At 35.6% G+C, this 22,849-nt stretch overlaps 3 protein-coding genes and 1 long non-coding RNA gene across 6 annotated transcripts; 2 read left to right on the forward strand and 2 right to left on the reverse strand.

The window, feature by feature from the left end:
* The first annotated feature begins 51 nt into the window (after window positions 1–51).
* LOC135160984 (putative phospholipase B-like lamina ancestor) lies at window positions 52–15,388 on the forward strand. Its single transcript, XM_064118202.1, has 6 exons — window positions 52–277; window positions 7,403–7,713; window positions 8,898–9,294; window positions 12,511–12,776; window positions 13,401–13,662; window positions 14,449–15,388. Exons 2-6 carry the CDS (start codon window positions 7,604–7,606, stop codon window positions 15,169–15,171), a joined length of 1,758 nt encoding a protein of 585 aa, XP_063974272.1. The 5' UTR covers window positions 52–277; window positions 7,403–7,603; the 3' UTR covers window positions 15,172–15,388.
* Window positions 14,666–16,247, reverse strand: LOC135160988 (uncharacterized). 2 transcript variants are annotated; one of them, XR_010298668.1, is made up of 2 exons: window positions 16,118–16,247; window positions 14,666–16,008 (listed from the first exon to the last, which is right to left on the reverse strand). It is a non-coding gene; the product is annotated as an uncharacterized LOC135160988 (long non-coding RNA). The 2 variants fall into 2 exon arrangements; XR_010298667.1 differs by having other exon boundaries at window positions 14,666–16,018; window positions 16,118–16,241.
* An 87-nt stretch (window positions 16,248–16,334) lies between these two features.
* LOC135160985 (tRNA (cytosine(72)-C(5))-methyltransferase NSUN6) lies at window positions 16,335–20,062 on the forward strand. 2 transcript variants are annotated; one of them, XM_064118203.1, is made up of 5 exons: window positions 16,335–16,618; window positions 16,727–16,849; window positions 16,932–17,130; window positions 18,009–18,673; window positions 19,423–20,061. In XM_064118203.1, exons 1-5 carry the CDS (start codon window positions 16,478–16,480, stop codon window positions 19,702–19,704), a joined length of 1,410 nt encoding a protein of 469 aa, XP_063974273.1. In that variant the 5' UTR covers window positions 16,335–16,477; the 3' UTR covers window positions 19,705–20,061. The 2 variants fall into 2 exon arrangements, with proteins under 2 accessions (XP_063974273.1, XP_063974274.1); XM_064118204.1 differs by lacking the exon at window positions 16,727–16,849 and having other exon boundaries at window positions 19,423–20,062.
* Window positions 20,063–20,348: 286 nt separating this feature from the next.
* On the reverse strand, window positions 20,349–21,698 carry Med9 (Mediator complex subunit 9). Its single transcript, XM_064118205.1, has 4 exons — window positions 21,647–21,698; window positions 21,459–21,563; window positions 20,964–21,069; window positions 20,349–20,647 (listed from the first exon to the last, which is right to left on the reverse strand). The coding sequence occupies exons 2-4, from the start codon at window positions 21,560–21,562 to the stop codon at window positions 20,504–20,506; spliced, it is 354 nt and encodes a 117-aa protein (XP_063974275.1). The 5' UTR covers window position 21,563; window positions 21,647–21,698; the 3' UTR covers window positions 20,349–20,503.
* Between the last annotated feature and the right edge of the window lie 1,151 nt (window positions 21,699–22,849).

Here is a 22,849-nt window from a genome sequence, read left to right on the forward strand (position 1 = left end):
AATTTATCAGACAGTATCTTCGTCTGTATGACCAGGGTACGATGTCCGCCGAAGCTGAGGCACGAAGTAGTTGCTAGTTGTGCGTGGAACGCCACCGAAGCCATAACTCAAAGTTAAAAGTGAATGAAAAGCGCTTTGGACTTCAGTGTCGGAGCAACTGGTCCATTGCGATTAATAAATTGTTTATCCTTTTGTTGTTCGCTTGATGCAATAATCTCTATGAGTTTAAATACGAATTTCTGGTGGCGATTCAACGAACGGGATTTTTTCATCAATTGTAAGTACCAGTTTTCGGATTATTTTAGAACATTTGTGGGAATTTTTTTGTCGGCTGCTCCGCGCTCCATATTATGTAGGTGGGATGTGGGCTTTGAGGGAAACATCCGAGTTGGGCTTTACCATTTTGTTTTGGTAATTTTTTAAAAAGTTTTTCTCGTCGGATACTTCGCAAAGTTTTCGATTTTTGAAGTGGGATTCCGGGACTACTACTCATGATTGTCACGTGGTTGAACGTCATTCGCACCTTATGTTGGAATAGAGGGGAGGATTTAACCTCCGTTCTGAAAATTTTATTCATATTTTTACAGCTTTGTCTGTCACTTTGATTTACCTTAGAAAATAAAAAGAATGGATGAAAATATTGTACTATTATCCTATAATATTAAATGATTTTTGGATTGTTTATTCGCAGCGAATTATCACGAACTACTTGTTCCTTTAAATTGGATTTTTATTCTTCTTAAAATTCAAAAGTGAAACCCTGCACTCGTTCTCTCTTTTAAATAGAACATTGACCATTTTTCATAGTCTTTAAATGAAGAAAAATCAATGAATTTATCAATAACAATAAAAAATTTTCATGGTAATAATTTAAAACATCGAGAACTTTAGAGTGAGGATTATTTGTATAATTGAATTATTTAAAACTATTCATTTCTTATTTATTAATTCATTTTCCCTTTTTCTTAAAATATTTCTAATACCTCAACATAATCTTTTGTAATAATTTGAGTTTTTCTGGTGGGAACAGAGCTAGAGATATTTTTACATTCTTTCATTACGGATTAAGATGTTGGATTCTCAATAAATAAAATTTTAACCGCATGAAGCACGTACATTTTTTAAATAATTAAAAGAACAAGCTATCCAAGTGCTGAAGAAATTTCTTAACCAAAGTAACATTAAAGTCTAAATCTGTATAAAAAAAAATTGTTATTCGTATATAACCAATCTCCACTCTGATAAATCACCATGTTCAACTATTTTCCATTTTCTTATTGCATTATATTCTTTACAACTTTTCATATTGTATATAGCTGTATAAACCTATCAGCTGAGGTAAAAATTAAAAAAATATAAATAATTCTGAACAAAGGTTAGTTCTTAAAATAAAACTGATATTTTATTTGTGAAACAGTAGTTTTTCAACAACCGATTTGTGAGGTGATTCTCTAGCTCAAATGACTATCTTGCTGAAGTGCCAAATTAATATAAACTTGGCAGTTAAAGGAATTCTCAGGGGGGGGGGATTGGGGACTTGTGTCGTTGGGTCTAGGATGTTTGTAAATTTCCGGGAAAAAGGCGGATTAGTCTTCATTGGAGGTAATTTCAATTAAGTGGCCATCTGACTTACCATCAGAGTAAAATTTTCAGTCCCATTATTTTTTAGAGCGAAATGGGTATTTTTCGAAAAAGGAATTCTCATGCTTATGTAGAGCCTCACAATTTATGGTTTTCAAAATAATCATTTCACTTTACTAAATAACCGGATTGAAATTTTTACTTTGATGGTAAGTGACATAGCCACTTAAGGAATTTACATTGAGGGTAATTGAATTGGAAGAACGTTGAGAAGAATTGGGATAATGTAAGAACGCGAATGAAAATATTATTTTATACAACAATGATTTTTCACTCCTTTTTTTAATTTTATTTCCGGAAGCACACCGTGCAAGAATGAATAATACGATAAACAAGTGGCACGAGGCAAGATGATGCATCGGCATTGATTAGCGAGATTTGATAACGATAACAATCGTCGGGACGAAAGATCTAGATCGTGTACATGATTGTTTTTTTCATCGACTTAGTCATTTGACGTCGGGGAATACCACCGCAAGTATGCGATGAAAAAACATTCCTAATTTAGTTCTACATGTTTTTGAAATTTAATGAAATTTGTTACTGATTACCCGTCTCATTTTCAGAAAAATAGTTTTGAATCGAATACTTTTGAATCAATAAACAAATTTGCTCACGGAATCATTTTTTTTTCTTAATGAGAATCAAAAGGTGAAAAAATACGGAAAGTTTTAAGAGGACATTGCACTATTTTTCATTTTAAAGTATTTTATAATGTTGAAATGTTTTTATCTTCATGAATTTCGTTCCCCCGGTTTTTTCTGCTTCTGAAAAATGTTCGATAATAACAGGAGAAACGGCAAAAAATATTTTTAGCTACCAATGATTACAGTATCCGTTGCTCAATCAATGACATTTATTTTTACATGAAAAAATGTTTGTCATTTTCAGCTGATACACGTGTTATTCTGGGGATTTCCGCTAATTTTAAGTTAAAAATGTTTTCAAAGGAGGCAGACTATCAACAAAATGGTGACAATGTCGTGAAGTGTAATTTAATCATTTTTATTTCATATTTTTGATGATACGAGAAGCTATTCAACTAAATAATATTATTTTTTTTTGTTAAACAGGTATTTTGACCCTTCACATTGAAAGCGATAGATTTATGAATTGTGAAAGAAACAATTTTTAAAATCTGACTTCCAAAATTTTGAACATTTTGAAAGTTTTATCGACAACTTATTGACTGCTTTAAATTAGTTGTGTGCTCATATCTATCAGTTTGTTACATTTTCTTATTCTTTGAAAAGTATACTGTTATTTTCTTGCTCTATTGTTCTGTTGTTTTTTGGCTTTGTAAGCAAACCCTCGTATAATGGTAGAGTATACCAAAACATCAAAATATATCAATATATATGGCACATTTTACGTGAATTTAATGTGAAGAAACCCATTTTTCAATTTTTTTCTATGATTGTATATAACATGAGATGTCTTTTCAAATTTATTTAATCATCATGTGAGCCATCATGTTTTCTTTTGGATTTTATCTTTAAATACGATGTAACTCTGCACTGTCTTTTTTATAATTTAATTGACGACTGCAAAGATGCAAAATTAGCGAATTTTTAGTGTATTCTATCCATAACTATAAAAGATACTGCAATATGTCCTATTATAAAAAGGAGACCCGTGTACAGATCGATATCGATATTTCTCGAAGAAATATCTCGAAAATGCGTAAGCGTAAGACAGAAACCGAAGCGACATCTGTCGATTATATTAGTCGCACATTGGGCTGGAACAAATGAACCGGTAAAAACCATCACATTTGGCAACGTGTTTGAGTGTTTTTATCCTATTATAAAAAGGAGATAATTTATAATCGTGAAACATCATGACATCTCCACCTATTAAATATACGACCAACAGAGCCATTGATCATTTCAATGTTGCAGCTACACTCATGTAAGTATTCCTATTATTATTTTTAAAAAATGAACATATTTCAAAAATTTATTATGCATTCAATCATCATAACCTATCATTGACACGTGTTCGGAGAGTAATTTCATTTTTTTTTTCTTAGGAAAATCATCGGCTACGTCGACTGCATTGAAGGCCTGAGAGAGTTGCCAAAGTCTCCATCTAAGTGGATTTACAAGTGCATTTTAAATAACAATGATGGCAGAAGGGTTCGCATACTTTGCTCGGGGGATGATGCTCTCAAATACAAGGATGAGATCAAGATGTATCAGGTACAGGTGATTTCCATTAAAAAAGAAAAAAAGTGAAATTGTCACATATAATACCACAAGAGTGGTAGGGTACCTAGAGGGAAATACTCGATAATGTTGAAGCTCGAGTGGTATTCAGGAGATTATTTTTCCTATCCAAATTTCGGCAAAGAGAATTGTGCCATGAAATGAAGAGAGGTTTATTTGGTTAAGTTATCGTTTGTTTTTTTTATATATAGCCTACCCGCAGAATTATGAAAAAATTATCGCATATAATACCACAAGAGCTCCGAAATTATCGAATATTTCCCGATAGGTTCGTTGCAAATAAATGAACGTAAGAACGTACGTTATTTATTTGTAGGGAACCTTGAGGGAAAAAAAATATCAACGAATAAATAACATAAATGCCCAGTTCAGTTTTCTAGGTCAGTTTTCTGTTTTGGAAACAAAATGAATATCTATATGAATATCTATGCGAATATCTGTATGAATATCTATGAGAATATATGAAAAATTTGAAATTTTACTTTTTAGATAATAAAAATCACTGGAGGGATTATTAAAGCGGCCAATCCACAGTATCGGCGATCAACGGACACTGTGAGCGACAAAGAATTTCAATTTGCACGTAGGAGCACTTTCGACATCTTTGGCACATTTAACATTACGAATGGAGCTGACAATGGAAGGTCGAAGGTCATCTCATATAAAAAATTGAGATGGAGAACGTTTGTGCTGCTCGCGGGCCAGTCCAGATCACTGGATGGCTCAAAGAGCCATTCAGAAGCATTACCACGGTAAGTGGTTCGAGTTATGGATCTGGCATGTTTTGTACAAGGGTTCATCGCATGACCATTCATGTGGTAACATACATCCCGAGAGAAGATTTGATCGAGGGAATCAAAATGACCATTAAAGGTCGAGTTGATTGTCGTGGGGATGGTTTTGTTCTGAATATTAACAGCATGGATGACATTGCAGTCCTGACTGAGGATGTAGCCCTCAATGAAGATGAGTTGGATGATGCTGTCGAAGCACCTCCTCTCATTCTCAAACGAGGGGCAGCTGAATCTGCATCTGGAGAGGCGATGGACGTCGCGAATAAGGTACTTTTTTTTATTAATGGTTATGGTTATCCAAATTTAATTACTTTTAATTTTTCACTATTCTCCCTTCAATGCAAGAGAATATTGCAATATTTTCATCTAATGTTGGCTTAGTTTCAAGCAGAATTCAGTATAATATTTTCATTAGAACATTAATAAAAAAAATTTTCTATGGAAATATAAATGAAAATGCATTGAATCATTCATTAAACAGTTATTAAGAACAGATAATCTTTTTTGTTTCAGAAACTGAAAGCTGAATAGCTTTAATGACGGGCTATTTACTCTGGAAGTTCAATTGCAAAATTGAAAATTTTTTCTATAACAAGTTCTAAACTGTTATTTTTTCACACAAAAATTGAGTTCTATAACAAGTTTAACACTGTTATTTTTTTACGCAAAAATTGAATTCTATAACAAGTTTAATACTGTTATTTTTTTACACAAAAATGAAACATTGACAAGCTTGAGCTCTTTAAGAATCTGATTTTTTACTTTTAAAGACTGCCAACTTCATAGCAGTAACGTTAATACTCATTTAGCTTTAACAACCAAAACAGATGGAATTATAATAATCTATTCATGAACATTAGTATTTATTCAGAATTTATTTCAATATATGGCCCTGTTTTTGAAGAAAAAGTATTACTAAACATTTGTATTTTTTATATATAACAGAGAAAACTGAAGACTAATTAATTTTATGATTAAAGTAGATAAAGCTCTCCGGAATCACAGATAAGTGATACAAAGGATGTATTCATGTTAATGTTTGTTCATAGTTCTTAACATATGTTGTAATGTCAATTATAATTGTTGGAACATTATTTTTGTTTTCATTTCAAAATCCGTCCCACTCCTGTAAATGTTTATTGAACGCAAGTGGCATAGGTTTGGAGTTAATGGTTTCATTAATAAAAATTTAAAACGCGATTTTTTTGCAGACATTCAGTTTGAACCTTCCCTACGGTTGTAAGTCGCAGGTATACACCTTAGTGCGGCAACAATGTCTCCTGCACTACTACTCACGAAAAAAAATTCGCAAGCAGCGATGTTCTTGGTTATGTGAAGGGAATAAATAATCTCAATCGCATAATTTGATGTTCACAAATAATTAGAAAATCTTTAATTATTAGATTAGATTATTATGAGACTAAGAACGCCCTCTTCCTGACTTGACTGATTGCTGTCGCTATTATAGCTAAATCTCGAATTTGCGGAAATGTTCTCGATTCTGTATACCGTATGCTGCCTCGCACTGTATAGTATATGCAATCTTAGAGCAATCGAAATATATTAAGATTTTCCCAATTGTCTTTTTCCATGAGTTTTAATTTTAACTTCGAAGATAGAATAAGAGCATTCATTTTCTAGAGTTTTCAATTCTTATGATTTGGAAAAGATGGCGCGTGCGTAGCACGCGCGGACGATCTCGTTTCATTAAATTGTTGGCATCTTTTTCTTTTCAGAATTATAAAAATAATGGAGTTGATAATTTCTTATAATAATTTCTATTATCTAAACGTGAAATAACATTTCTCGAATTGTTTCTTCACGTTTTAAAATTTTTATTTCACCGTTTTCCGAAAAAGAAAATATAAGAATTCATCTATTCCTGAAATAATATCCGCCATACGTCACAAGTATTGCACACGAAATGCAATCGGAGCTAAACCGAATTTTATTTGGAATAAGAACTAAAGACGATTAGACCCTCCCATCTAAGAGGAATGACGCATCAATCCGTTACACATGTCGTCCCGCCTAACTGAATCAATAATAACTCATAATGTCTAGTCCACCATGAATTATCGATAGAGAAAAACTTAAAAACTGAGTCATCGATAAATTATACTCGCAGTTACTCAACACGTATAGCGGGAAACATGACCAATTGGTCCCTGTAAATTTCATTTAAACAATTTTCAAGTATTTTTGAAAACGATAAAAGTTGAATTTTCAATGGAAATTAAATGGGTTAAAAATTCCTGGGAAGTTTATCAATGAATTTTGTACACGAATTTTTAATCGACCAAGTTCTTAATCGCTATCACAATGACTACATCCATTTTATATTGTACCTTAATTTTTTATATGAGATGGAGTAAGTTTATTCTTTTTAGGAGTTTAAAAACTTCTAAATGATAATTTTATTCACATTCTTGTCGTCATTTAATATTTCTTACCAGACCTTTAATTGAACTATTGCTCTTCATAAATTAATAGGTCCCACTCAAATTTCACCCCAGGGGATGGGGGAGGGGGTGTATATACTTCTTAGTGACTGGTACGAGGATGTAACTGGCGGGGAAGTTGTCCATTATCTAAAAATATGATAGGGATAAAACCGGTATGAATGCTTATCAGGGAGGGAGGGCAGGGAAGGGGGGGGGGGTAGGCAGCAGGACTCTGCAATACTAGTTGAAACTAAAAATAAAAATATTTAAAGATAAAAATCTTTTGGTGTTGTAGAAAACCGGGGACGAGTGCCTGCTAGTGCTAACTACCGCAGGTGCCAAGGAGACAAAAAAAAATCTGTAATCGATGGGTTGAGAACGCCGAACGTCGTTGTACCACTGATTCAATTCATGTAAAAATAATATTTTTGACCACGAGTGTTTATGCCACAGAGAAGTAAGATTTATCAATCACGTAGCTCACAGATGAGCCAAAATGCTGAAGGTAGTAGGAGCCTCCTGGCTGCAGACCCGTATCTCCACGTACATTTTGGTTGCCGTTGCCCTCATGGGAATCGGCGCCATTGTGTTTGGTGAATTCGGAAGGTAAACCATCAATATTTGTCACTTCGCGGAGACAAACAAAATGGCTTGCACCAGAATTCCGTTTAAGTTTATAAAAGACGACCTTTTGGCTCCAAATGGAAGATTTGTAATCCTCTGATTTTCGGATTTTCTAATTTTGCTTGGAAATGATGTAGAATGGTCTGAAATGTAAAAATATTCAATGTAAGGGCCATGTGTGTATGTGCGTATTGTTAACTTGGTCCACTCTTTTAGAAAATCAAAGGAATAAGTGGCTAAAGTTATTCTGAGAAAGGTTGAATGTCGTCAAATCAGAGGTATTACTAAGGACTAAATCTGTCCAAAAATTCAGCTCGATTGGTCCAGCCGTTTTTCATAAATTTCCGTTTCGTTTTGAACCGGTTATAACAAAGTTCTGGAAAACTACCGAACTGATTTCCATTTTTCACCTCCTAAGATATAGGTATGTATACCCATTCTTACTAAGGTTTCGAGATATTCCAATTTTTCTGTTTTATCCAACAAAAAGTTTGTTAGCACGGTAACACTGCCAAAAATGTATTCATCGACTTGAAATTCGGCATGAAATTTCCGCTTCGCAATGAAATGCTTTGTATTGAACAACGGCTGGATCGGGTCATTAGTTTATAAGATAATCCACTTTATATCAAAATCGATTTTCTTGAATATCTCCAAACCAAACCGATCTTTTTCAATGTTTCACCTGTCAAAAATTTTTGTTTCGATGTACGTCATCTCAATTGATTAAAATATATGTACCCATTCGAGATATCTCAGTTTTTTTCTTTTTTCCAAAAAATATTTATTAGCAGGCCACACGGGGAGAAAAATTCTTGAAAAATTACAAGCCTGCTCCGTAATCTGTCAGTCATAACAGTATTCAGTCAAAATTGCTGAACAGTGAAGCATTTTTTTACTGAACATTCCTTATTTTTTCTGGAACGTTTTGGACTTTTTCTGGAAAATTCACTGAAAAAGTGCGTAACTGTTCCGTAATTTTTACGGAATATTTTTCAGGAAGGATGGGATTTCAGGGATGAAATCCCATCCTTCTCTTCAAACTGTAATCCTCCAGTTTTACCTATGAAATCGAAATTCCCAATGCGACCGTCACCCTAGTTCTCCGGCCTTCAAAGGCCATGACATCATCCCTTACAGAATATTAAAAAAATTGAAAATTTCAGGGTTGAAAACGATGGAACATACGCTGCGGTGGTAACCTGGAACCCCAAAACGGGGTATAAGATCGATTTCTGGGGCCAAGGTAATGATCTTGAGACACTACCAAGACGAGCAGCAAGGGCGTACTACAGGACAAGGATTCAGGAGACAGGTTGGTCATTCGTCGAGATTGAAACATCACCAAATTACTCAGATACAGTCCAAGCATACGCTGCTGGCCTCCTGGAGGGCAGTCTGACCTGGCAACTCATACATCACCATTGGCATAATACCATTGAGGCACCGTGTGTTGGGAGGGAGGAGGTCTGTGATAAGATCAGGAAAGGGCTGAAGGAAAATGCTGAAGCAACCAGACTCACGGCTAATACACTGGCTGCTGAGGATCCCTTCTGGCATATGGTAAGGGTTCCCTTTACACTCTTATGTCAGACGGAAAACTTATATAACGGTCATGCGGTTCGGGTGCTAGACTAGTGTGATCATATACTGTCTCAGTGGTTTTTCCTCAAAACAACCCCCTTTGTCCACACAAAACACGTTTCTAAACAAAATACTCATTAGACCTGATAATTATAGATCAATTCATCCGCTCATATATTTATTTTCATCTACTGCTCTGCAGTATCGACCATCTCGAGCTGTCTATTAGATTATGGACAGTGATTATCTGAATAATATCAAAACGATTTGACTATGAACTATAATCCTTTATTTATCGTACGCAGAAGGTAGATTTTTCTCCTATGGTGTCTCCAGAGCAACTGACTCTTAATGATCAACGTTTTCACACTCTGGACCGATTTGATAAAAGGCCCTTGTTTATTCACTCCTTTGTGTTCCTTCTCTGGTTCTGTTTTTTGAAACTATTCTAAACATTTCGCTACTGTTCGCGAGTGGAAAAACTATGAAATGATGACATGAACTGAACACAGGAATCTCGGAAAACATATCCCCAAGATAAATCTTAATTTTTCATTCTTTAATTTATTTCAAACATATTTTGATTTCAAATGAAAAATTCCGAAAAAAAAGGATTTATTTGTACTAAATTATTCACCACATTCACAGTTTTTAAAATATAAATTGATAATTTTTGTTTTATTGGGGTCGACAACTCCCCTACCGGGGCTCCATCCTGAACCCCGCCACGAGGCGATGCGCCCCCTCGACTCCCGCTGGTGGTCTGTCACAGAACCCCTCTGCGTTAGTACATAAAAAAAGGGAGGGGGGCTTAGCAGGCCCGAAGAGAGAAGGGAAAGGGGGATGATATTCGTGACCGGGGGGGATATTTTGTCCGGGCTTTTGTTCCGGGATATTTTTTCCGCCACCCGAACAGCTATGGGCAGATGATTAATTTTCATCCCGACATACCAAGTTCCCTCAATACTGTCCATTACTGGAGTCACATTTTTCCTGAATCATGTTCAAAATCTGGTGATCATTTGATCAAAATGTCCTCCTGGGTCTACCCTAGAATGGCTCATAGGTGAAGGAAATCGAATTTCACTCTGCCTATTCGTGGTACACATAGCTAAAAATATCAGGATCATATGTGAATTTTTTCGGATTTTTAAAAACATTTTTAGAAGTTGCGCCAACTGGTTTCATTTCTTATGGACTTTTACACGTGACGGACAGACCAAATGCAATAATAATTTTTTTTAAATACAATGACTCGACCTTTCGTTATGAACTCTCGTACACTTTCCGGCAGAAAGGCTAAGAGTAAGATAAGATTTTTCTCCCAACAAAAAAACGATTTGTTATGAAAATAAAAATCGTAATTTCTGTTCAATTTAGGGATTTTCGGTGGTGTCTACGACGCTTCGGGAGTTTTCGATATTCTTCTCGATTCGGTTAGATGATCATTGAACTATCTGACTATCATTTAGAGGGAAGAAATTTTTTTTTTGTAAATGCAATGTGGTGAAAAACAGGAAAGAAAATTGTCAAATTTTCGTGTAGAGACAGGTGTCCGACTCATCCGGTGCTTTTATGACGGTCGTATACAGTGAAATGGAACCCAGGCAAAAAAATTTGGCCTGCCGGACTGACCTTTCCTGAAAAGGAACTGAACCCTTAGTACGTTAACCTGGTTATGGCATATAATTTCATTTCGAATATGAAGATCTCTCAATTATTTATATTTTTATTACAAAATAGACATTGTTAAGTAAATCAATTTACAGAAATTTCAACAAAATTTGGATCGTAAAAATAGCTTAATTCTAAGTATAATTCATTACATAATACTGACAATTCTCGAATGTCACTGAAGCCCCTTAGGTACTACCTGGACGACACCCGAAGCACCACCCGCGGTCATTCCTACTACCTGACACGGGACCGTCATTGAGGGTATTTAACTTCTACCCAATTTTTATAACCTTTAACTGCCAGTAGCTCAGACATTTTACTTGAACTTAAACCGCTTCGCGCAACCACTACAATTTGTTTAAATTTTTTTTGGAAAATTTTCTTGGGTAGTCTATTAATGGAAGAATCATTTTCCGGGATAGGCTCTTAAACATTAGGGGATCCGAAAAAATAGGCCCTCCTAGTCCACCCATCACCTTTGACCACAATGAGACGTCACAAAGAGTGTCGCGCTTGTTATGGTGGTCAGTACCCCATCGAAACTCATCTGGTTTGATCACCGGAAAAATCATCTATTGGGAATTCATTGTCCGGAACCTCAACGTATCTCATGGGGAGTTTTCACAACTAAATCAAAACATATCACGTTGAAGATACACTCCACTAATCATCATCTAATTTATCAAAATTTATCATGTTTGTAAAACATCATCTAAGTGTACAAAATAAACGGAATTAACCAACTCACTTCCTGTCCCATCCATCCATTCCACCTAATCTCTGCTCAAATTTTATACATAACATTTTTAAGAAGTTTATCATGTACCTGTCACACCAAATACACAGAAATACTTATGAATAAACTCTACAAAAAAAAGAAGTGCCAGACTGCTATGCTACCAGTACTCTACCATTGATTCATTGACCATCACGTAGTCATTGATTAACGATGAACCAGCCATTCACCAAATGCCCAAGTCGATCCCCTACCGTCTAACAAAAGTTTGTTTAAGTAAGTTTAAGAAGAGTCCAAATCATTAGGATTATAAAAATAAAAATCATTCATTTTAGTTTCTAGGCTTTCGCAGCCGGAAATATTTATATTATTTGATTTATATTATTTATATTCCTAATCTCCAAATGAATATCACCTTTTGTTTCAGCCTTCTGTCGACGGTTCGTAAACATTGTAGACTGCATCTTCAGGACTATGAGCTCGGATTTCTGTGCCTAGCCCTTATATACCCTCACCAGTGATGATGAGGGAACACCTGATTGGCTCAATACCCCCCCCCCCTTCCACTGTCACCAGTGAGGGTATATAAGGTCTACCCACAGACATGGAAGCTCATAATCCTGAAGATGTAGATTAATGTTCGCGAAATTTCGACAAAACGCCGAAAGAAAACGTGGTATGCACCCAACAATCGATAATGTAATAATCATATGTATGGAAGGGGTGATTAAACGATTCAGGAATGATAGAACTGTCCATTGACATGTTATACCTACTTTAAGGTGCGATTATTCTACACTCAATTGGCCGGTTTGGAGCAGGGCTGGAGGCAGGCGGCGAAGCGTAGCAAGAATTCCGCTGTGCTTACTCAAGAAGATTTTTTGTGGCTTACCATGGCCTCAGACATCCCCAACTTCGGCTCTGAATATCAACCAACGTCGGAGAGGAATTTAAATCTCGAGGCGGGAGGAATTCTCGTAAAGTCTGTGCTGACAGAGGAGGACGATCCGCGGAGTTTGATTGGAATCATTCATAGCACTGCTGCACCGTAAGTTCTATTAACATGTCGTGTATTCAGTTTAATCAATTTGTTTTCAGAATACCCGTGTCGGTGAATTTTACATGTATGACTGAAAAATTTTCAATTATTTTATAATTTAGTAGCAAAGTAGTAAAACATGATAAGTTATCTCTGAGTCTAATTTAGAGGAATAACACCGGATCTATGAGAGATAGCGGAATTTGTGTGATAACATTTATTTTAGTACTTAATTTGCTCCACAAAAAACTTAGTATGAATATTTTCCTATCTTCCCTAGATTTGGAGATATTTAGCGAAAAGTAACCAATAGTCAAAAGTCACTTATCTTGTTTTACCACTTCGCTATTCAATTATTTGTCTAGTTAAAAATACTTTTTAAGATTATAGAAATGATTTTTTTTTACCCCAAATCGTATTATTTTTCGTTTCTAGTTTAGCAACATAACTTCGAATGTGTAATGAATTTTTTTGCAAATGAAATTAACTATTTTTCTTAATTCATGAAAAATGTGTTTTATCATTGCAAATCGCTCGGGGAGAAAATTGAAGGGTAAATTGACTGTTAAAAATTCGGATAAATTTGTAGATGAGTGATAACAGAAATAGTTGATCTGAAAATAATTTTTTCAGCTACCAAAAAATGTTGAGACTGATAAAAAAGTATACATTCGGTTACCACATGAATTCAGCGAAAAATTCCGCTCGTGTGCCAACTCGGGCTATCATAGCATCGTCATATCCAGGAGCATTATCATCACAAGACGAATACTATCTTCTTCAGGGAGAGAAAAGCGAGGACACCATGATCATCGCAGGAACACCACTGACACCGTTTGAACCCAATAGTGAGGATACCGAGGGGGAAATCATAGTCGCCGAAAAAGAAGAATCTGTAAGTCGTTGTTTAAAATAGTTCTCAAAGTTCAGAAAGAATTCTACCTTTGTCAAGGACCAGAAGTACTTAACAAACAGTTAATTCTCCACTAACATTCTTGTTCTATTTAACAAATGGACTTGAGTGATTTAGAATTCCATAGCCATGATTTTTGCAAATCCAAAAAATTATGAACGACAATTTTTTATAGGAAAAGTAATAACTTCTGGTGCATATTTTCACCGTCAAAGTCAAAATTGGGCAATTCATTTTTAATAATACTTTAAACGTAAATAAATTTTTTACTATGTGCACAAATCACTCTGGGGATAATTTTGTTTACAAATTAATCATAGAAAATGTTGACAATTTTCAAAAAATACAACACCTCATCAATTCTCAAAAGTAAACTTTTCATTTTTTTTAGTCTGAAGAATGTTCTGTCATGATTTATCATTCAGATTGCAATTTTAACTTGGAAAGTTTAAATAATAGTGTGACCATCGAGATCTACATCATTCACTGCATTAATCGTTTTTTTATCTTAAATTTTCAGTCTTGATCTCCTCTATCATTATCACTTGAATAAAATAGGGAACAATAGTCGAAATGAATGAATAAACATTGTTTAATCAAATAATTAAATGTTTTTGTTCACTTTCCCATTTAGATCGATAGGCATTCTCAACAGATATAAGTCAATAGGAAAAATATTTTAAAAATCATTCGGAGGCTCGGTATTAATTTATTGATTTCAATAATTTATCTACTGTCGCATAACTGCTATCGCCTCTTTGTTTGCAGCATACAGTGATGTCAGCGGCCAGAATAATGTCTTCAAACTGGCTCTCCTCCTCGGCTCTCTCCTGGGGCCGCTACCTGGCACGTCGTCGTGCCCCCGAGACCCTCTCCAAACCCGTCCAGTGGATTATCATCACCCCCCAAGACACCTCCATCTGGATAATCGAGCAACATCCAGCCGAAACTCACGCGATCGATTATACGAAAATTTTCACCACCACCAAGTCATTGTTTTGCAACGGAAAATCCGTTTTTGAACATAAACAGTCCATTCCGGTTTCTTCTGCCATCACTCCAAGTCCTCCAGAGCATTCCACACCCCCAGAAGTGTCTAAACATCTCGAAAATAGCGATGGGACTGACAAAAAAGAGAAAAATTCGGTTGAAAGCAATGAAATTGGAAAAATTAAACAAAATGGCTCAATCTCTGACAAAATAAATTCCACTCTGAATTCGAAACTAATCGAAGAAACACCTGGAGCAGAATGGGTGATGGGTTATAGGGGTGACCTTGAGAAGGTGGCAGTTCCGTTTGGAAATATTGATACAAAATTGATACTCATTGGATCTGAGGGGATTGACACTTTCGAAGCCACTTCCGGTCCATTTCCCGGACGATTCGGGGAGGCTTTCGAGTGGAAGAGGGACTTCCCGGGGGTTACGCACGTCGGACAGCCTGAGAAGTTCAATTTTAAACCCGTGACGCCATCCTGGGCTTGGGCTTAGGTGTATTTTATTGATTTTGGGTGTCTTATTGATTGTGTTTTAAATGTAATTTGTGGAAGGCAGATCGTGAGGAGCTCTGAGATTTTTTAAATTGTGTCATGTCGATATTTTGTAAAAGTTTGATTTGTTTTTTTATGGGAGTGATGATGAGGTGTCAGTGAGCTACGTGTAGATTTTTTGTGCTCTCCATGGCAGTAAATAAAGAGGTCAAAAATAATTGCTGTTTTATTTTTAAGTGAGGAAAATAGTGTTTAAATACTCCGACTGATAACAAGTTATGATTAATGACTTGACGGGAGATTAAACAACTAGTCTCTGGGTGAAAATGTCTGGTGCATCTCCAGAGGTGAAAGCGATGACAGTTTCGTCTTTGATTAGAGGCTGGGAGAATTTCTCTAGGTATTCCATGCGATTATCTCTGTGTACCTCTGCAGCTTCTCAATCGGTAGCACGACAAATCATTACAGAGACGTAATATTATCTGACAAAATATGACTGGAAAATATTGTAAGTCGAAAATTTTATTTGAAAAATTATTATTCGTCATAATATTACGTGTTTTAATTTTTTGTTGACTATATTTTATTATTCAATGAATTTCCGAAGATTCAATGGAGGAAACTAGGAAAGAACGTACAGTATGATTTTAAAATCAATATTTTTTTTCCATCTGTGATATTTCTCTTAATAATATTTTGTCGTGTGATATGTTTGATTAATAATCTTTTGTCGTAAAATTTCGTCGTGTAATCTTCTCAACCAATCACCAAATGATGAAAAATCATTGACCAATTTTACCTGCTTGTTCCATTGTTTATTCCAATACTTAATCCCTTCCTGAAAAACGCTGCGAAAAATCATAAACTCACCCTTTTACCTCGAAATTCAACTACATCATGGTCATCAACGATCAGATGATTTAAGACTACCAGCTTGAACGACTTACATTTATCCACGGTAAGTGTTCATTCGGGGGTAGGTAAGTGGTCGAGGTTGAAGATCTCCAGCCCTTGGTGATCATTTCTCTTCCCAACTTAATCATTTCTAGGTCAGTGTGACGTTAATTGTTCGTAAACGCGAGAAACCTTCCTTGCTTTAGTTATGTTTGAGAAACAATCATCGAAATGAAAAATAGAAACAATAACTACTAAAGCCCTTGCGCTTTTAAGAACAATGGGCGCTGAAGACTCATCAACACATAAACAAGAGAATATCGATATGAAATATCGAATATCGTACAAAGAAATATCGATACCATGGAGGCGATGGAGTATCGCCACACGTTGTAGGCATTAACCTCACAAAAATGGCAGATGTAAACAACATATTCAGTAACAAAAAAAAATCGTTTTTTAAACATTCGCAAGAAATCGAAAGAGAATTGAAGAATGATCTCAGGAGAATTTGTAGCAATAATGGGCAAAATATTGATGAAGACATAGTTCAGGTATTTTTCATATAACAATTGAATTACATCAAAGTAGCCAAAGAGCTATTAAAAAAGAAAATTACGTGTTTTTCCATTTTTTTCTAAATTCTGTCAATTATGTTACAGGAAAAATATGAGGAATTAATGAATTGGCTTGAGACAAGCCCCCGAAGTACAGTTTTGAGGGCCAATACTTCATTTAATAGTTCTCATGAACTAATCAAAATTATCCAAAAATCCTGTGAAGACGTAAAATTTAAGCAAATGTAACAATTATCACTTGTTCATCATAATAATATTTTAATAATTTTTTATCCTGTTTTTATTCCAGAAAGATGAAGACTTAAGTTTTTCCACTTTTCCTAAAATGCCAGAATTGATAATTGTTCGTAAAAAAGATGAGCCTGGAATTGTTAAACCAACAGAGATTATTTGTCAACCCAAAGAGGCCATTGTGGACGCTATATGCGGATCTGCGGTTCTCCGGGGTGCTCATGTATTCGCACCTGGAGTAATGGGCCTTAGCTCAGGTAATGAAAAGATCAAGAACATTTTCTCCAGAATTATTGCTATCAAATCAAAGCTTTCCAATTTTTCGGTTTTAGTTTTTTCATTATTATTTAAAGTGTTGATTTCTGTAGATAAGATTTGTTTGGAATACTAAATTCTCAACTTATATTCGTTTATATGTTGACAAATAATTTCTATATACTTAAAGTCTGTTCCATTTTCAAAGTTATTGGTTATATAAAGAGGAGTGCAGCCAGATCTCCTTAATCTGGGTACCAATTTGTTTCTTTGGATTTGGAAATTTGGGTAGCACCACAGAATGTGGTCAAAATCTTGAGATGCTGCTTCATATGAGCAGCCTGGGTTATTTATAATTCCTACTCGGTGTAGTGATGCTCCTAGATAGTAGTGGTTTGTTCTAATACGATTAATACTGACAAGATTCTCTGGGTAATTTCTAATATTTGTAACTAGGGTTGTGGAGATTGTCTGAAGCATAATTCAAAGTATTTGACGTCTTTTTTTTTAAGGTTCGCGACTTGTGATAGAATCATGTTTGTTGTGCTAGATCATTCCTCTGTTTTAAAATGATTTCGGTAATCTGTGTAGGAAATCGAGAATTTCTTCAATGAATCATTTGCCGGGCTCCCTTTTTCCTGTGTGGATTCTTCAAGTGAAATATATCAATCTTTCCATTAAAAAATTCACATTTTGCGTATCAGGATTTGGCAGACCATTGGTTTTTTCATTCGATCATTCAATTTTTTTCATTGAAAAGTACATTATTTTTGATGCAACAATTTTAGAAACTTATAAAATCAATGAAAACCTAAATTAATAGTTTGTACTGAATTTTTAGAAAAATTAAAAAATGTACATCAAAGTATCTGATCTCTAGGTTCAAAAATTGGAGAGCTAGTCAGTGTCTTCGCAGACGTGTCCGGTGCCTGCAGAAAGGGCCTCTCCAAGCCGTTCTCTGAAGAGAAAAAATTCTTGGGGAATGGAATTCTGCTCCAAAACCGGGACTCAATCTTTCTAGGCGGAGGGAGCGGGACTGGAATCGCGATAAGAATGACCCAGACCATCTCTAGAGTACCGCAACTTGTCGAGGAAGACATTCCGAGGGGTTTCGGTCTTCTCCAGAACCTCCCGTCAATCATCTGTTCCAGAATTCTGGACCCGCGTCCTGGGGAAACAGTTCTGGATGTTTGCGCAGCTCCGGGAAACAAAACCACGCATTTATCCTGTCTCATGAAGAACACCGGGACTTTGATTGCACTGGAGAAGATTAAATCAAAGATCAAAAGATTGGAAAATCATTGTGCAGATTTTAATTGCAAAAATGTTCGAGTTTTCTGCTTTGACTCCACGAAATCAGTCAACAATTTGCTGGAAACGATTCAGAAAATCGAGGACGGACCACCATTTTGCCAGGGTAGTTTTGATAAGATCCTTTTGGATGGTCCCTGCAGTGTCCTTGGAAAACGACCCCAGATTTTGAATAAAATAAATCATAAAGAATTGAGATCCTTCGTGCCTCTCCAGAGGCGACTGTTTTCTGCTGTGAGTAAAAGTAACGTTATCAATTTCAATTATTCACAAATGGGAAAGGATACAACAAATATTAGCTCTGTTGGAAAGTTTGGGAAATTTCTGATTCCTCATCTTGCTCCGGAACTCGTTTTTATCCATTTTATGAGTACACAGAGTACTCCAAATTGAAAGTATCTGTCACCAGCTCATTTTATTAATTATGAGTGCTAGATTTTTGTCTGTTTTATCACCAATTGGGCATTAACTTAATCCACTTCTCTGTTAAAAAAAAAAGGAATTTAGATATTTTGTTTACTCCCAAATTTGGAGATTATGAAACAGAAAGTTTGTCGTGAAATTTTCAACTTGGGATTTTTCTCATCTGGAGAGAAAATGTTAACACGCGTACGATTTAATTGAGAGAGCGATTTTGAGAGAACCCATGCGTTTAGATTTTGTATAATTTTACCGGAAAGTTGAGAAAATATTTCAAATCAAATTTGAATGAGCATTGTTTATCAATATGAGTGGCGAGGAAAGCGAACGCTTTCTATTCTTGGGTAGAATAAACTTTTTTTCCTGCTTTTTTTTTATTGTTTACACCTAACATGGTCTCTTTTGTATTTTTTGAACTCGACCATTTTTCTAACTCTACAATGAGTGTTTTAACCCTGACAACTCCAGGTGTTTATCAAAAATTGAAGAATTTGAGAAAATTTAAAGAACGTGATTTGACTGCAACAATAGTTTAAAATGATTTCAATTGATGTTTTTTTCAGGCTGTGCAGTTGCTGACGGTTGGAGGGATCCTGGTGTATTCCACATGTACCATAACCATTTCTGAGAACGAGGGAATAGTCGCCTGGGCGTTGAAGACATTTCCCAACCTAGAATTAATGTCTGCTAGGCAGAAATATGAGTCGTTGGAGTTGGGAGAGTTTACGGTATCACCTGGGTACGTGGTCGATGGTCTCGCTCCTGATGATGCTGATAAAGTCCTGCGATTTGGGCCTGAAAGTGATTCTGTAGGATTTTTCATAGCATCTTTTCGAAAGAGATGACTTACGGAACGATGAAAACTTGAAACTATGAAGGTAAATTCAGTGGATGATTTTTTATGGTGGATTGAGAACCTGAGGAGATACACAGGTGGAGATAGGCAAATGCTCCTAGTCATTGGAGAAGTCAGCCAACCATTTGTTCAACAAGAAGTGATATTTCATCATAGAATATAACAAAATCCCGAAAATTGATTATTGGCATAATTATTTTCAATAACATAATAACAAATAATAACTTGTCACCTTAAACCCGTTGAGGCAGAGTTACCCAGTTCCCCCAATTGAAAAACCAATCTGAATCAATTCGAAGTCATTTTATTTAACGTCCAATCACAGAAAAAATGTTCAAAATTCATTAATGAAATCTTTCTAAATTATTGACTAATCATTTCTTCTTAAGTTCCCTCTTGGCATCCTCGATTCCTTCCCTGATGTTGCCTGCATATTTTCTCGCGATATCCTTCAGTTGTGTAGCTAATTCCCTGGGGTTAGTCGATAGATTATGATTCCCATGAATCGACTTCGTTCTCAGCCAGATGTAAACAACAAACTGGGCTGCTCGTCTCATTGGTTTGCTTTCAGCCAGTTTCGAGACTAGGCGTTCATTATTCGCCAGATATCTCATTAAAAATCTCAACATTTTGGATCAATTGATTATCTCTATTTTTACCAATCAATTTTAAGTGATTGATAGATGAGTCAATTTTGCTTAAATAGTTTCTTGAGATCTTCTTTCCTACTTCGTGCTGGAATTGTAGGTTTTTTATGATAAAAGTAGTCTTTCAATGATTTTGGCAGATTAAGACACCTTTGGCACTTCGAAGGTGCACATGTTACGATATTTCAGCAGAAGCTCTCGTTTTAGTCTCAATTGTTTTCGGAGGGTCTCAAGTTTCTGTAGCTGTTCTTCCTTGCTGTATTCTATGCCTGGGAGACGTTTTATCTGTAAAAAAAAATTATTTTTTTGTTATTTCAAAATGCTGAACTGATACTGAATTCATTTGAATTGTAGTCTCTGATCATTCTCTCCAGTTTTTAATTTACTTCTCTAAAATTGGTAGAAACAGAAAAAAATGTTGGAAAAAGTGAAATTTTTACTGAAAAAGTATTTTACATGAAAAATTATTTCAGGTTGTTTGTTCAATCGGGGAGGGCCATAGAGTATTTGATAATGAAAATGGGGGGTCCTTTCCTATTGGAAAGTGTTTATATTGCGGAAAGAGAAAAACATTCTTTATTAAATGTTGGTGAGTACTTACTTGAGCCCTGGCAGAATCCAATTTCTTCTGCAGTTCAAGGATTTTATGACTAGTGTCCTGTGACTCTTTGGCCTTTTGAGTGTTGTCGTACGGATCCTTCTCCACACTGAAACCCGAAAAAACTAAGTAAGTATTTATTCGCAGATAGCAAAGCCTGAAAAGACCAAAAAGGATCAAACACTCCATTACTTTTCATATTGTGGCGATTATTTGCCTAAATTTGCGATTCATAATCTGCTTAGAAGTCCCTTCTGCTCCACTTTTGCCATTAACATTTAGGAAAAGGATTTCCTCCCTTTCAAATAAATTTCCCCCCTACAAATCGCAGTTTGAAGGTTATATGGGTTCATAAGCAGGGTTAAAAGACAAAATTTCTTTCTTGACAGATGAAAAATCACATTCAATATTTAAACACAATTCGAATTTCGAGATATTGACGATAACAGGTAAATGGAAATTGCCCAAATCTATGAAATGAAACACTGCGGAACGAACCTCCGAATGATTTCGTAAATCAGAGGTAAGATTTCGATATCCATATCATCGACAGTGAACTGAGTCCTTGCTGCAGACTCCTCAGGTACTTCAACGACTTCCATTCTTCAGAATTTATGGTCAATCAGAAATTCGTAGAATTTATTCTGGTAAAAACACAACAAAAAGTACTTGAAAGACACTCGTACCTTTCTGGCACTGGATGAGAATCCAAAATGATTTTCCAACGCTCCTCGAGGGTCTCCTAACCTCCAACACCAAATAAATGCGACGGAGAGACGACGAGCATTTATTAGGGTCCCGTCAGATGTCGCGATATGTTGTTAACAATTTTTCTACGTTATCGATCGTCCGAATTTTCCCGTTCCCAGTCGGCAAATTAGAATTTGGTGTCATTGCAAAGTCTGGGATCTGTTTTTGAAGGGAATGAATATTAATACGAATTATGTATTTACTGAGCAGTGATGACTACAATGCCGAATTTCTTACAATACACAGTATTTTAACTATCAGTTATCAGCTATTGGTAAAGAAGATCAAATAACGGTTTTTCAAACGTTGACGAGAAATTGCCACACGATGAAATTCTTTAAAATCACGATCTTTATCAATTAGTGAATATTTGCTTCAAACAAATGTATTCATCATGATTAATAAACATTGGCAGTTCAACTTGAAATAAATTTTAACCGGATTTAATCGAACTTTTTTTTATCCGCTTCTGATTCCCACAACTGGGCTTAATGGTTCAGAAAATGCAGCATTTTTTGTACTTCTGTCAATTCAAATCAATTTAAATCAACGTGAATCATTTTTTAATTCTGCCGTTGAATTCTATCCAAAAATTCTCCAACAGATGTCACGGACACATAGTTAGAAGGTAATTAACGAATTTTGAGATGAATCTAATCTCAATCATTTGGGAATAGTTTAGGAAAGTTTAGGAATACATTCGCATAGTTTAGGAACTAATAGTTTATTTATAATTAATGACTCTTTTATTGGCGTATAGTTAGCAGGTGGAGCAGATGATAAGTTCGAATCTTAATCGGATTTGCATAGATCGATGTAACATAATTTAGGAAGTCTAAAAAACATTAATTCAGAGTTTAGGAATTAACTGTTATTATTTAATTAATGGTTTTCTAATTGTGACTGGGGGGCAGGCTGCGCATGCGCATACGCCCTTGTGGCCGAGGGTATACAGGGTCCAATTTAGCCTCCTGCTGGTGGTGCACCGGCATGTTTTGGGGGTAATTTTGAACCGAAAAGTCCTTTTCCACTTTTCGCTCGGACGCACCCCTATCGAGACATTGGGGTGAAAAGCACGGCCAATGGGGCGCGAGAGAGAGGGGGAAAGATATTTCTCTCTCACTCATTGGCAATTTCAA

The sequence above is a fragment of the Diachasmimorpha longicaudata genome, chromosome 3, assembly GCF_034640455.1.
Source record: "Diachasmimorpha longicaudata isolate KC_UGA_2023 chromosome 3, iyDiaLong2, whole genome shotgun sequence".
Taxonomy (NCBI): Eukaryota; Metazoa; Arthropoda; class Insecta; order Hymenoptera; family Braconidae; genus Diachasmimorpha; species Diachasmimorpha longicaudata.